At 43.3% G+C, this 14,446-nt stretch overlaps 1 protein-coding gene across 3 annotated transcripts in view; it reads left to right on the top strand.

Annotated features, from left to right (window-relative positions):
- Kat14 (lysine acetyltransferase 14) overlaps positions 1–14,446 on the top strand; it is a 37,325-nt gene that overhangs the window by 981 nt on the left and 21,898 nt on the right. For 2 of the 3 annotated variants that reach the window (XM_087911157.1, XM_087911159.1), the window contains exons 2-4: positions 1,209–1,327; positions 5,483–5,604; positions 12,301–12,482. In XM_087911157.1, coding sequence (XP_087767283.1) covers positions 1,209–1,327; positions 5,483–5,604; positions 12,301–12,482 — 423 coding nt within the window. The remainder of the gene's footprint in view (positions 1–1,208; positions 1,328–5,482; positions 5,605–12,300; positions 12,483–14,446) is intronic. The other variant, XM_087911158.1, reaches the window with a different exon arrangement.

Genomic DNA, 14,446 nt, shown 5'->3' with positions numbered 1-14,446 from the left:
TCACAATGCACAGATCTTGAGGGTCTCAGCCCCTGCTTCATAGCATGCTCTGCCAGCCGCCATGGTTCTTACCACACAGCATGTGCCATTAGGCCAGAGACAGCAAAGGATGAGTGCTGGAGGAACGCTTGTGCAAGAGTTCACAGCCAGTGCAATGGAGCCATGGCACACTTAGTGAGGGTCTCATTTTCTGGTATGTTAGACGCTTCTGTTAAAAATGGATTCAGTTGTTCAAATTAGGAGCTACTGTAAATAGGTTAATAGAAAACAAACCTAGAACTGACGGTTTGGCTTTCTCGCTGTCCTCACAGGGTAGATTTTAAGGTGACTTTCTTGATAGGGCCCTGCTAACTTTTTTAGGGAGGTGGGTGAACTTTTCATTCTTTTAAATAATGCTTTGTGATTCCTAGGATACTGTCCATCTTGTTTTCTCTGGAATATGGGGCAGCTTCCCTTCACTTCTGTTCCACAGGAACCCTCTTCTAGCCAGTTTCTATTCTCCCTCGGGGCCAGTAGACCCCGATTCCCTCCCTAATGGGATTGGGCATCCATTTTTTTCCCTATGCCTTACTCTGCCCTGTGATGCACTTTATATTCTACTTTGGGAGTTTACATGCTGCACAAACAGCATCACCTAGGAGCTTTAATGCAGAGCCCACACTGGGCTCAGAGACTGAAGCATTTCACTTGGGGCAGACATGGCCATAGTAAGGAAAGAAAACGCAGCCACTCTGATGCTCCACGGGAATCCAGAAGCAGTGCAGTTGTGTGTAAACACAACTGTGATCTCTACTACCTCCAGACTGGTAGCCCATGAGAGCAGGTGTGGGTCACGTCTGCCTTAGACATTGCATATCCTGTTCCCAGCCTGGCGCCTGGCTGGTGGTACGAGCTCAGGTATTCTGTGAAAGAATGTTTGAAGAGACCTGCCTGGAGGAGTCAGGAATGTGGCTTCTGGGAAATCCTGTTAAAGCAATCATACCTGCTTTTCCAGGACCTTTTTCCTTAAAAGCTCAGGAGCCACAGGTTCTAGGAGGAGCATGTGCCTGACTTTAGAAGGAGAAACAGCTTTTTCTCTCCTCTGCTACTGTCCTGGGTTGACTGCAGAAAACACCATGGGAAACTTGGAAATCTGGTTGACTAACTGAGCCTTCGGGTTGCCACTGCGAGTGCTCCACCCATGATGTGACTTGTGTTTTTTCTCGTAGGTCAGCTGAGGGAGCAGCTCAGTTACCTTAAGGGCGATAACTTTTTCAGGTTTACTTGTTCCGATTGCTCGGCAGATGGCAAGGAGCAGTCTGAGCGGCTGAAGCTGACGTGGCAGCAGGTGAGTACCAAGCTCTTCTAGAGCCGCAGGTTGGGTGCCCCAGACAGAGATTGGAGAGAATTGTGAGAAACTTCGGAGTAGTTTGGGGATAGGGTTCTTTACACTTCCCAATAAAAGTGGGTACAGTGTAGAAAGAGCTTCGTGGTTTAAAAAAATGCTTGATGCTAATTTAGTGAGTTCTTGAGAATCTGAGTCAATTTCATTTATGTCATACCAAGCTTAGACTCAAAACCAGGCCCACATTTTCTGGCAGTTATTTCTGGCATAATAAAACCAGAGGTGGCTACACTGGAAATAGATTTGGCAGAAACAGTTTGACTTGATAACCAAGACAAAGTAACCAACCGGTTCAGCCTTCCTGCATTTGAAATTGGAGACAAGTCTTTGTTGATGGATACTTTTAGCTGTTTCAAATATCAGCACTCAAAATTAAAATAAAATAAAATAAACCAGCACTCAGTAACCTTTTATTGATCATCAGGTTCTATTAAGTTATATTAAGTTGTTTGGTTTATTTAATTTTAATATGCATATATATAGTAGGGTAACAAGGTATAGCCAGTCCTTAAGTTAAAAATAAAGAGCTTTGTGGTAACCTGGTTGTGTTGATGTCTGTGGTGCCGGGGTCAAGCTCATGGCCTTGCTTCCATTAAGTGCTATATCTGTGAACTGTGTTCCAGACCCCCTAGGTGCCTCGCTTTTTAATTTATTTTTATTTATTTGACATATACTGAGTGCTTACGGTGAACCAGGTACTTACTTTTTGAGGTCTGGCGAGTGCTGTGGTGGGTGAGCCAACTCAAGCCTCCACCCTAGGCCATAGGGGCCACTGACATTCCACAAACAGATGAAAGTGATAATTACCCAGGCACTCTCCCCTTTGAAGAAAACAAATGAGGAAGATTTTAGATGTGCTGTATTGAGCACTTGGGGTGTTTCTTATAGACTGTGGTTGCCATAACAATCTGAACGTTGTCTTCATCACCAGTGCTTATTCAGTCACCCCAGGAGACCTGTCTATTAACTTGGGACGCTGCTTTGACTTGCCAAAAATACATAGGTAGAAAATGAAGGAAGTTTGAATTGAGTGTATAGTTTTGTGGGGGAGTCACAATTGCATTTTCCCCCTGTTGATGGCATACTGTACTTAGGCTAGGTGTGTTTCTAGGAAGAGAATTGCAACTATACCGATGGACTTGTATTTCGCCTGCAAGTAGCATCTCATAAAAGCTGCAAAATAGCGGAAAGCAAATATAAGTGATCATTTTCAAGAATGTTAGCTTTCTAATTAACATGTTAGAAATAAAATGTTTTTAAGAGAAAGCTTAGTTCTTACATTCCTCAGAATATGTAATGTTATGTCTATTGGCCGTGTGTATGTACTTAACCAGGTTAGTACTGATTGAGAAAACTTCTCACTTTTAGAAGATATTTTGGTTGTGGATAATACCCTGGAAGGGAGAAGTGATAAATTACATATCTTGGATATACATATAACTTAGGTATATGTTCTCCTAAGCTACCAACCAGCGTTTCTGGCAGCAACTGGAAAAACCTGTCTTTTACTGGAAACCTGAACGAGAACCAGCTAGTCCCCAGTAATTTCAGTGGGGGTTCAGATACTTAGAGCATTATAGTCTGTATTTTCAGCTTTTTAAACCTCAAACTTTGATTTATTGAAGAAACAAGGAATATGTTTGCAACATACAGCATTTTCTTTGCATTACAAAATCCTACCAGTAAAGATCTGCCCTCTGGATTGAAGACTATTTCCCTCCATGTCCCTCTGTGTCTTTTTCCTGTGACTCCTGACTTGCTGTACAGAGGAGAAACTAAGAAACACCTTGGGGGCTAGAGACATTCGCACGTTCTTGTCCTGGACCTCCTTCTGACACAGGCAGGCATTCCTTGTCCTTGCCTGCGTGCCTCTTTCTGGGTCCTTGAGCAGGCAGATAGCCCTGATGGACCCTGGAGATACTTTGTGCAGAAGACCACCTTCCTTACGGTGAACTTGGTCTGGCGTAGTGAGTAGAAAACTGATCTGACATTTAAGATCACATTCTGGAAGAGGGGGAACAATAGATCCCTTCAGATTAGTAAATAGTGTGTCTGATGAATACTGGTAACAGAAAAGCCGTTTTCAAGTTCATAACTTGTAATTCATGAAATATGTTAAACTGGAAATAACAGGCAGGCACCTATGCTTGAGACTGGCAGTGAGTACATGTTTCTGAGTAGCTGTTTGAGAATGGCAAAGCTTGTTCCATAACTGAGGTGTCTGTTGAATGATAATTATCTCTTTCTGTGTGCTAAGAGATATAGAATGTAAGATGTACTGTTTTTCGTTGTTCATGTGTAATCATCTCCAAAACTTTATCTTCATGTCCCCAAACTGAAACTTCATGTCCATGACTCTCCATGAGTTTTAACTGTTTAAAGGAAGTCACTTGTTGACTGTTGTTGCCCTAATATTAAAAGAAGTGGGAGACACTTGAACAGTGTGTTTGTGAGGTAAAGTGTACAGCGTGCTGTGCACATGGTAACATTTGGGAAGTTGAAACTTGGTGGCACAGTTCCTGGGGCCCTTTGCATGGTGTAGATGCGGACGTAGCTGTTCTCGTAGAGTCGCTGGGGTTGGGGGAAGGGGATAATGTGGTGAATACACGTGATGGTGGCTTTAATTGCAGTTTATCAGACTTCCTTGTAGAAAGAATTATTTAAGAATTCTTTTCTAGACTCTGTTCTCTATTTGGTTTCTTAAAGACTCAGTTAAGTTAGGCTGTTTTAGAAGTTTTATTTTATGTGTATATGTATGTGTCTGTGCACGTTTGAGAGTGCCTACAGAGGCCAGAAAGGCTGTTGGGTCCCCTGGAGCTGGAGTTAAGTTACAGGCAATTGTGAGCCACCTGATGTGAATGCTGGGAACTGAATTTGGGTCTTCTGGAAAAGCAGCATCTCTCTAGCTCCTGTGATTTTCATCATAGGAAAAGATCATGGTTTTCAGTAACTTCTACAGTTTTGTTCATTTCTATAAAATTGTATATATAAAACATCTGCATAAATATAGATGCCAGGAATTGTCTGAAAGCATAGCCCCTGAAATGCTAAAAACTGGCTTCTTATTTTTCCTTCGTTATTATTTACTTTTTTTTTTTTTTCTTTTTGAGACAGGATCTTACTATGTATGTAGGCCGTCCTTAAGTTCACAACCCTACCCCAGCCTCCTGAGTACTACAGTAATAGGTACCTAACTACTCATAGCAAAAGTGCATGCTTCTTTTTTTACATAGAAACTTTAAAGGAATTAAGATTTTATTTTATTATTTGTGTGTGTGTGTTTGCACATATGTGCAGGTGTTTGTGGAAGTCAGGGCTGTTGGATTCCCTGGAACTGGAGTTAAAGGCAGTTGTAAGCTGCTCTGTGGGTGCTGAGAACCGAACCCCAGAAGAGCAGCATGGGCTGAGCCAGCCCTGTATCCCCAGCATTTATTTCTTGATGGTGGATTTCAGAAGCTTTTTACTTCTTTCTTGCTCTCTTCTGTGCTATTGAAATCTTCTATATTGATACATGTTTTTGTATTTCTGGCCCATACTTCCCATAGTAGGCCAGGAATCACTGTCTAAAAGGTAACAGGATTAGACTAGATAGAGGTTGGTACACTGAACTTCAGGGTGTCTTGGAGCCCTCTGTGAATGGGATGGACAGTCAGGCCTTTTAGTTCCCTGCCCCTTGTTTAGTGCTGACTCCAAATGCCTGTGTCCCTGGGTAGATGCCCGTAACATTGCCCAGGTCTGGAATTTGAGTCTTGTCTTTGCCCTGTAAAAGGCTTAGAAAAGTGTGCATTCAGAAATGAATTTTAAAGCCTTGAATAAAGGCTTGCACCATCAGTCAGAGCATGCCGTGTGGAGTCTGCGGCTGCCAGCGGGTAACCCGTTTAGAGCGCTGTGGATAGCAGGGGGCCTGTGTTCGTGCCTCCTGACCAGCCCAGCCGCACACCTTGTGTGGGACGCTTCCTGAGCAGTTGTACCTCATGACTGCGCTAGTGAGAGCTTCCACGAGCGAGAAAAGACGGCCTGGATTATTGCAAGAGCCCATCCTGTGTCCTCCATTCCCCCATGGATACCCTCCCAGCCCGTCTTCCTTTTGTGTTCCAGGTGGTCATGTTGGCAATGTACAATTTGTCTCTGGAAGGAAGTGGACGTCAAGGTTATTTCCGGTGGAAAGAAGATATCTGTGCTTTTATTGAGAAACATTGGACTTTTTTACTAGGAAACAGGTAACATGATTTTAAAACGTCTTATACTGGAAGAAAGATGTAAACAAGATATGTAAAAGCTGAGACCCTAATGTAACCATGATTGGGGTTTATAGTGGAGCTCAAAGGGAAGCTGTATACCAGAAAATGTGGGCTCCCTCCGTTTTCTTATTCTGCTTCCAGGGGAGAGCATAGGTTTACTGGATGTGCTGCTTTTGCAGAGAGTCTTTGATTTTGGGTTGTTGGTTTTCTTTTCTTATCTCTTATCTTTCTTTCTTCCTTCCTTTCTTTCTTTCCTTTTTTTTTTTTTTTTGGAGATAGGGTTTCTCTGTGTAGCCCTGACTGTCTGACTGTCATGGAACTGACTCTATAGACCAGGTTGGCCTCGAACTCAGAGATTTACCTGACTCTGCCTCTGCTTCCCAAGTGCTGGGATTAAAGGCATGTGCCACCACTGCACGGCTTTCTTCTTAGGTTTTTAAAAATGAGTTTGAGTAACTAAGTTGAGGAAACAGGCTTGTGATGTCCTTTTAAAATGGGGGCCATAGAGGTCCGAAGAGAAACACAAAGGCCAATAAATACCTGTACCCATTTAAGTTGCTCTTAATTCATCTAGTCTTACAGTTTTTTCTCTCTTATTAACTCTAGAGACACACTACCCATACTTTTTGCTCAAAGTCACTAATCACTAGGAAGATGCAAGTAAAACTTACAGGGCAGCCATCTGAAAATAAAAATAAATGGGCATGGTGGCACATGCCCATAATCCCCATTCAGGAGCATGAGGCAGGATGATCATGAGTGTGAAACTAAACAGAGGCTATGCGGAAGTTTAGACAGCTAGTGAGAGCCTTCTCCTTCTGTCTGTCAGTGAGTGATGCCTGTAATAGCACACCCACATACCCTGGACAGGAATGTAGAATTGCATGAACATAGTCTGCTGACTCCTTGGAAAGCTAAATGTATAATTATCATAGTTAGCAGCTCTACTCTGGCCTCACAGTAACTAATGAGAGGAAGCAATGCCAGTCTATCCACACCCGAATTCATAGTATAGTATGTCCAGATAATGGAAAGAAGATTCTGCCATGTGCTACAGCATGCATAAATCTTGAAAACACTATGCCGAATGAACTCAGTCATAAACACACTGTTTGATTCCACTTACACTAGGTAATTAAAGTAATGAAATACATAGATTCAGGAAGTAGAATGATGTTTGTCATCAGTTGCAAAACAGGGCAGACTTGGAGAGTTGTTTGTTTAACGAGGGTAGAGTTTGTGTTGTACCATAAGATGAAGGTGAGTGATGGTAGTGGTTGTAGGATACGAATGCGCTTAGGCTGCTGGACTGTGCACTTAAAGTGGTGAGGATGTAGTTTGCCTATTTGACTACAGTAAACATTTGGTTCATAGAGGAATAGAGAGGTGAAACACATTTTCACAAGGGTGTTGGTACACGCTCCACAGCAAACTGACTCCATTCTACACAAGTAGTACTGTCTTGTGTGTCTGTGCTGTGTTTTTCATAGGCTGTGTTCATCTGTGGGTGGCACTTAATGAAACTGCCATAATGGATGTATTAGCAGCCACAGTTTACAACCTCCCGGTCCTGGAGGCTAAACGGATGAACTCAGGGGGCTGGTGGGGTGACTCTTCCTGCAGCTGTGAAACTCATGGTCTTAGCTCTCTCCCAGCTGCCTTCGCTGCACGTGTTCCCCAGTCTGTAGATATCCTCCTCTGTCTTTACGTATCTTTCTTGTGTGTACATTTGTCTCTGGGTCCACATGTCACAGCCCTGTATAAAGAAAGATGACACCAGTGGGCGCTCTTGGTGGCTCAGCAGAGAGAGGTGTTCTCTGCTAAGCCTGGCATCCTGAACCTGATACCCAGGACCCGCATGGTAGAAGAAAAGAACAGCTTTATTCCTCAATGTTATCCTCTGGCTTACACACACACCACATGCACACAGAACCTAATGGCATCATCTTTTCTTAAACTCTCTGAGGAGACAATTTCATGTAGGTTTCTTGTCAAATCCTAGGGATTATGCATGGAATATTTTTTATGGGAGGGGCACAGTTTAGCCAATGTCAGTGGACATCAGTTTTATGCATATTTAGATTCTTCCAGTTTTCTTCTGTTTGAATCAGCCTTGAAAACAATATTCTCATGTATGTTTCTTTTCTATCTTTGACTTCTGGTTTCCAAGGATACATACATGAAACATATTCTGAGAGTAACCTCTGGAAAGCATACATGCTTAGATTCCCATAGTAGTGGCGAATACTCACTTGTCATACTCCTGTAAACAATACGGTGGTTTTGTTTTTGTTTTAGATTTTATTTTTATGTATATGAGTGTTTCGCCAGCATGTGTTCTTGTCTTTGCATCACATGCATGCCTGTTGCCCAAAGAGGTCAGAAGACTGTGTTAGGTCCCTGGAAACTGGAATTACGGATGGTTGTAAACCACCGTGTGGGTGCTGGGAGCTGGACCCAGATTCTCTGCAAGAACAGGTGCTCTTAACTACCGATCCATCTCTAGACCCAACGCAGCAGCTTTTAAAATCGTTTCCGTCTCAGTCTTTTTACTATTTATTGTGGTCAAAGCATTATACAGTTATAATCTGTTGTTTTTATTTTGGTTTTTCGAGACAGGGTTTCTCTGTGTAGCCCTGATTCTCCTGGAACTCACTCAGTAGACCAGATTGGCCTTGAACTCACAGAGCTACACCTGCCTCTGCCTCCCAAGTGCTGGGATTAAAGGTGTGCGCCACCACTACCTGGCTACAGTTATGAATTTAATACCCAGTTTTTACTGTTTTATTTTATGTGTATGACTATTTTACTCACATGTTTGTCTGTGTGCCATGTGTGTACATACGGTGCCCTCTGAGGTCAGAAGAGGGTGTTGGGTCCCCTGGAACTGGAGTTAGAGTGGTTGTGAGCCACCGTGGGTGTGCTTGGAATTGAACCCAGATCCTTTGGAAGAACGTGCTCTTAACTGCTAAGCCATTTCTCCAGACCTATAATGTAAACAGTTCATTTGTATTTTTTTGTTTGTTTGTTTTTTGTTTTTCGAGACAGGGTTTCTCTGTAGCTTTGTAACCTGTCCTGGAACTAGCTCTTGTAGACCAGGCTGGCCTCGAACTCACAAAGATCCGCCTGCCTCTGCCTCCTGAGTGCTGGGATTAAAGGCATGCGCCACCACCGCCCGGCTTCATTTGTATTTTAATAAATAAATCTTGCCTGAAGTTCAGAGAGTAAAACAGTCAGCCACTGGCTCTTACCTCTACCTCAGTCCGAAATGGTGATCCTACCTCCAGGAATCTCAGAATGAGACTGAGACTGAGATTGGTCTCCTCCTGTTTTATATTCCTCTCTAGTGCTGGGATTAAAGGCGTGCATCACTACCGCCCCGTTTCTATGGCAACTAGTGTGGCTACTGGTGTGTGTCACCACTGCCTGGTCTGTAAGGCTGATCAGTGCAGTTGTTTTCCTCTCTGAACTTCAGGCAAGCTTTATTTATTAAAATACAAATGAAATATCACTACAAGTAGTGTCAAAAATATTCACACTAGCCGGGCTGTGGTGGTGTACTCCATTAATCCCAGCACTCAGAAGGCAGAGGCAGAGGGAGGTGGATCTCTTTGAGTTTAAGGCCAACCTGGTCTATAGAGTGAGTTCCAGGACAGCCAGAGCTACCCAGAGAGACCCTATCTTTGTGAAACAAAAACAAACAAACAAAAAAATATTCACACTGTTGTGTACAGATCTCTGGAACTCTTTGACCCAGCAAACCTGAAGTGCTACACACTTTGTTCAACTCTCCCTTCTCTCTTCCAGCCCCACAAATACCTGTGCTTTTGACCACGCTAGTATTTCATTTGTGTGGAATCACAGTACTTGTCTATTTGTGAGTAGTTTATTTTCCTTAGCATGATCTCCTAACAGTTTATTCTTGTAGCCTGTGACAGGATCCCCCAACCCCTTTCTTTTTTGGGGGAGGGTTTGTTGTTGTTGTTTTTCAAGATAGGGTCTTAGTATCTAACTCTGACTATCCTGGAACTCGCTTTGTAGACTTCGAACTCTTATTAGAGGTCTGCCTGCCTCCACCTCCTGAGTGCTGGGATTAAAGGCGTGCATTACCACACCTGAACAGGATCTTCCCCCCCAACAGACGGGGTGAGTTCCTGGACAGCCAGAGAACCCTGTCTCGAAAAATAAACAAATCAAAGCAAGCGAACAAACCTTAAAGGAACTTAAAAGGTTGGTTGAGCTCTCAGGAACATTAGCTGTCTGGGAGGCACATGACAGTGCACTTTTCCCCCCCAGATTCTAATAGCCATATTAAAAAGCTTTCCTTGATAGAATGATTGCCAAGGGATGGGTGGGCATGAGAAAGCAGGAGGAACAGTTTCTAAGTCCCACTATCTTAGTGTTGTAATTTGAAAAACGGTGCCCACCGGGCAGTGGTCCCAGTACTTGGGAGGCAGAGGCAGGTGGATCTCTGTGAGTTCAAGGCCAACCTGGTCTACAAGAGCTAGTTCCAGGTCAGGCTCCAAAGCTATAGAGAAACCCTGCCTTGAAAAACCAAAACCAAACAAAAAAATAAATAAAAACCGGCACCCGCGAGAAAGATGCCATGTGACAGATCTCATGTGGAGGGGTTTTTTACTAGGGGAAAGAGAATGTAAAAGGGGAAGGGGGAGACCAGCCTCTGGAGACAGTAGCAGCAGAAGAGCAAAAAGGCAGAGAGAGAAGGTGGGGGGATCAGACAGAGAAAGAGCTATGGGAAGTAGGCCAGGCCCTTTTCAAAGGGAATGTAGGGAATGTACGCAGGAGGTGCTCTTGGTGACTGCAGCTGAGCACCTATCCTGTCAGGACCCAAAGGGCAGGCCAGTACAGATGCCTGAATACTAATATTCTTCTCTTTTTATTATAAAAATGTGAGGCATTAGAAACGGGTAACAGGTGAGGTGGGGATGAGTGTGCTGTGTTCTCAAGACTGCTTCATGCTGACCAGGGGGTGTTGTGTATTTTGGGGGGCCTGAGACAGCTGGGACAGCTGGCTGTTCACTTTACTGTCCAGGCTCTGTGGGACCATCAGGTGCCGCGTGGACTTGGCAAAATGTTGTTCAGGGTGGATCCAAGTTGACTCCCTGGAGCTCACAAGAAACATACACAGAGTTAAACAGGAGTTAAGTAAATTAAAAGAAAAGGAAAACCAGTGGGTATATGCTGAACAAGAGGAAGCTGGCTTCACCATCTGACCCACGCGTTGCAGCAAACAGGACATTTAGAGAGGGAGAGCAGGTAAATGCAAGCAGAATTTGGAGCTTGAAAGAAAAAGAAAGTGGAGAATTCTTTCTCTGTTCCCTTAGGTAAGGTGACATGGGCTGGACAGGTTAAAACAGTGAGGATGTAGGAGGGATCGAGGGATCTTTGGGGCCCAAAGAAGCCTTTGCACATGGTCTGGGGACCCATGTAAGCTGTAGCTCTTGGCTGAAGGTTTCCCTTCATTTTCTAGAACATATTTGTTCCTTTTGTCTTGTGGCTGTTAGATTGTCACCTCTTGTGAGAGAGTTAATTTTTGAGACTTTCTGGTAATTGATTTATGTTTGCAAAGTGGAAATCGTGGCCATTAAAGTAATTTTCAGTGGATGAACAGTTGACTTTTGGCATGTTTTGTAGCTGAATGTTTTTCTCTGTCTCTCTGGTCCCCTGAACCAGTTTCTTTCCCACTCACGAGTTCCTGCAGCCACTTATGAAATAACCACTCAGAGGCTCAATATCAGTTAAAATTGTTTGGCCAATGGCTCAGGCATATTACTGACTAGCTCTCAGTTAAATTAACCCATTTCTAACAATCTGTGTATTGCCACTAGGCTGTGGTTTCCAGTGGTGCTCCTTCGGCAGGCACATGATTGCTCCTTTACCCCTCCTTCCTTCACTCTGCATCTCTGCATTTCCTGCCTAGCTATATTTTTCCTGGTCATTAACTGAAAAAGCTTTATTCATCATCTAATAAAAGCAACCCATATTCGCGCTTACAGGACATCCCACATCAATATTTCTTCTCTTCGTTAGGTTTTCTGTCTGTGAAGCATGCCTTGAAACTACTCTAGTATGTCAGAGCACACTGAATCAGACAAAGATGTGTTCTTCTCTGGGTGAAGCAAGCTATTCAGAAGGACTAATGATTAACTGTGTTACCAGTGCCCAGGCTCATAGTCAAGAAAGCTGACTTGCATTTTTTATAACCCCCCCATGACGATTGATAAGTCGTTATTTTGTTTGTTTTGTTCGTTATTTTTTCCAGACAGGGTCTGTGTAGCTTGACTGTCCTGTCTAAAACTTGCTTTGTAGAACAGGCTTTGTAGAACTCACAGATATCCCCTGCCTGTCTCCTGAGTGCTGAGATTAAAGGCGTGTGCCAACATGCCTGGCTACGATAAGTGTTTTATGTTTGAATTACTTCATCTGATCCTCTTCGTCACTCTATAATTCGTTACCCTGCTTTCACCAATGGAGGAACTAAGGCAGCTGGAAGGTGAGCATGGACTTGGAGCCAGGTAGACCCCAGACCTTTCTCTGGGTTGCAGTGCTCTGTCTCTATCTGACAGCCCGGCATCAGTGAGTTTAAGTACAATATGCTTGCTGTGCTGTGATCAAATTGAAGTGTTGGTAGATTTTAAACTGTCTGTGTTTTAGGAAGAAGACTTCAACGTGGTGGAGCACAGTAGCAGGTTGCCTCAGTGTGGGAAGTCCTGTGTATTTCCGTTCAGGTGCTCAGGAGTTTGGAGAGCCTGGATGGTGGAAACTTGTTCATAATAGGCCCCCAACAATGAGACCCGAGGGAGAGAAGCTGTCTGCCTCCACTTTGAAAGTGAAAGGTAAAGTGTGAGAGCTGCCCAGGGCCCAGGCTGGAACTGTGAGACTGCACACTTTCGGCCACGGAGCTGGGGGAGGGGTTTACTGTATGTAAACATTATACAAAACATTTTATCATTTCAGTAACTAATCAAGTTACTAAGTCAGGAACTATTCAAGTTACTAGTTTTATCATTTCCTTTGGTGTCTCTCCTGCCCCCTCATTTTTTCTGTCTGCCTGTCTTCAGATGGTCTCTGTAGCCAGTGCCGCCCTGAAACTCACTCTGTAGCACAGGATGCCCTCTAACAGAACAGTCCTCCTTTCTCTGCCTCCCGAGTGCTGGGATTACAGGTGTGAACCACTACCGAACAGAAGATTGTTTTCAATCTGATTACCTTTCAGGTTTTTACTATGGAGGGTTAAACACGCATGGAGGTGGAGAGCCCGGTGATGTACCTGGGCCTCCCTCACTTCAGTAGCAGGCATCCCGGTGCTGCCCTCATCCAGTTCTCTGATGTGTCTAGAACCAGGGCTCAAGGGTCAGCATTTTATTCATGAATATTTCAGTATGTGCCTTCTGTGACTCTGAAGATAAGATTTCTTTCTTTCTTGTTTTGTTTTTTTGAAACAGGGTTTCTCGGTAACAGCACTGTCCACCTTTCTCTGTCTCCCGAGTGCTGAGATTAAAGGGATGTGCAACCACAGCCCACCAAAAACCTTTTAAAAGCTTAAAAATTAAAAAGATATACTTGGTGTATATTAATGGTGTATGCCATTAATCCCAATACTCTGAAAGCACAGACAGGTGGATATCTGTGAGTTTGAGGTCAGCCTGGTCTACAAAGTGAGTTCCAGGATAGGCTCCAAAGCTGCAGAGAAACTAGTCTCAAAAAGCCAAACCAAACAAACAAAAAAACTAAACAAATATTCCACAGCATAAACAAATGTAACACATCTTCAACTAATATTCCACATCAGAGATTGGGGAGTGGTGTCAAATAATATTGAAGAATGTATAGTCTCCGATAATCTCTTCCCAGAATAATCACTGTTTCCTCTTGTGAATGCTATTGGAGGTTATCTCTAGATTTGAATATATTCTCTCTCTCACACACACAAAGTGTAATTAGGTATAATAATAATATAATAATCTAACTTGGTATAATTATACTTGTAATCCAACACTAAAGAGGCTTGAGGCATAATAGTTATGATTTCCAGGCTAGTCTGAGCTACAGCAAGATTCTCAAAATAAAATGAATGCAAAGCAGAAATATAATATTAATCCCTTACATTTCCCCTTAAAATGCCTTGGGCATCTTTCAATTGTAGTGCATGTAGATCGACCATATTTTCATTTCATTGACTGCATTATATGACCACTTTATGGTAACATCAAAATATTCCCCTGTTATCTTAGTTAGGGTTACTATTGCTGTGTTAAAACACTGTGGCCACAAACAACTTGGGGAGAAAAGGCTTAGTTCAGTTTATGATACCACAGCATTATTCATCACTAAAGAAAGTCAGGGCAGGAACTCAAACAAGGCAGGAGCTAGTGCAGAAACCAGGGAGGGGTGCTGCTTTCTGGCTTGCTCTCCATGGCGTGCTCAGCCTGCTGTCTTATAGAATCCAGGACCACCCTACCTAGGGGTAACACTACCCACAATGGGAGAGGCCTTCCCATATTAATTACTAATTAAGAAAATGTCCTATAAGTCCTTCTATAGCCTGATCTTATTGAGCCTTCCTCCTCTCCATTGACTCTTAGCTGTGTCAAGCTGACAAAATTAGCCAGAACACCTGTTGTGGACATTTTGGTTGTTTCTTCCTTTGTTGTTACTGTGTGGTTGGTTGGTTTGAGGCAGGGTTTTATGTAGCCAAGGCTGGTCTTGAACTCTTGATCTTCCTGCCTCTACCCCTTCAGTTCTGGGATTATATGTGCCACCCTGCCTGAGCTTTTTTTTTTAATTTTTATTTTTAAAA

This window comes from Myodes glareolus, chromosome 10 (assembly GCF_982192425.1).
Source record: "Myodes glareolus chromosome 10, mMyoGla1.1, whole genome shotgun sequence".
Taxonomy (NCBI): Eukaryota; Metazoa; Chordata; class Mammalia; order Rodentia; family Cricetidae; genus Myodes; species Myodes glareolus.
Note: the sequence above shows the minus strand (reverse complement) of the source record. Positions and strands in the feature narration are given on the sequence as shown.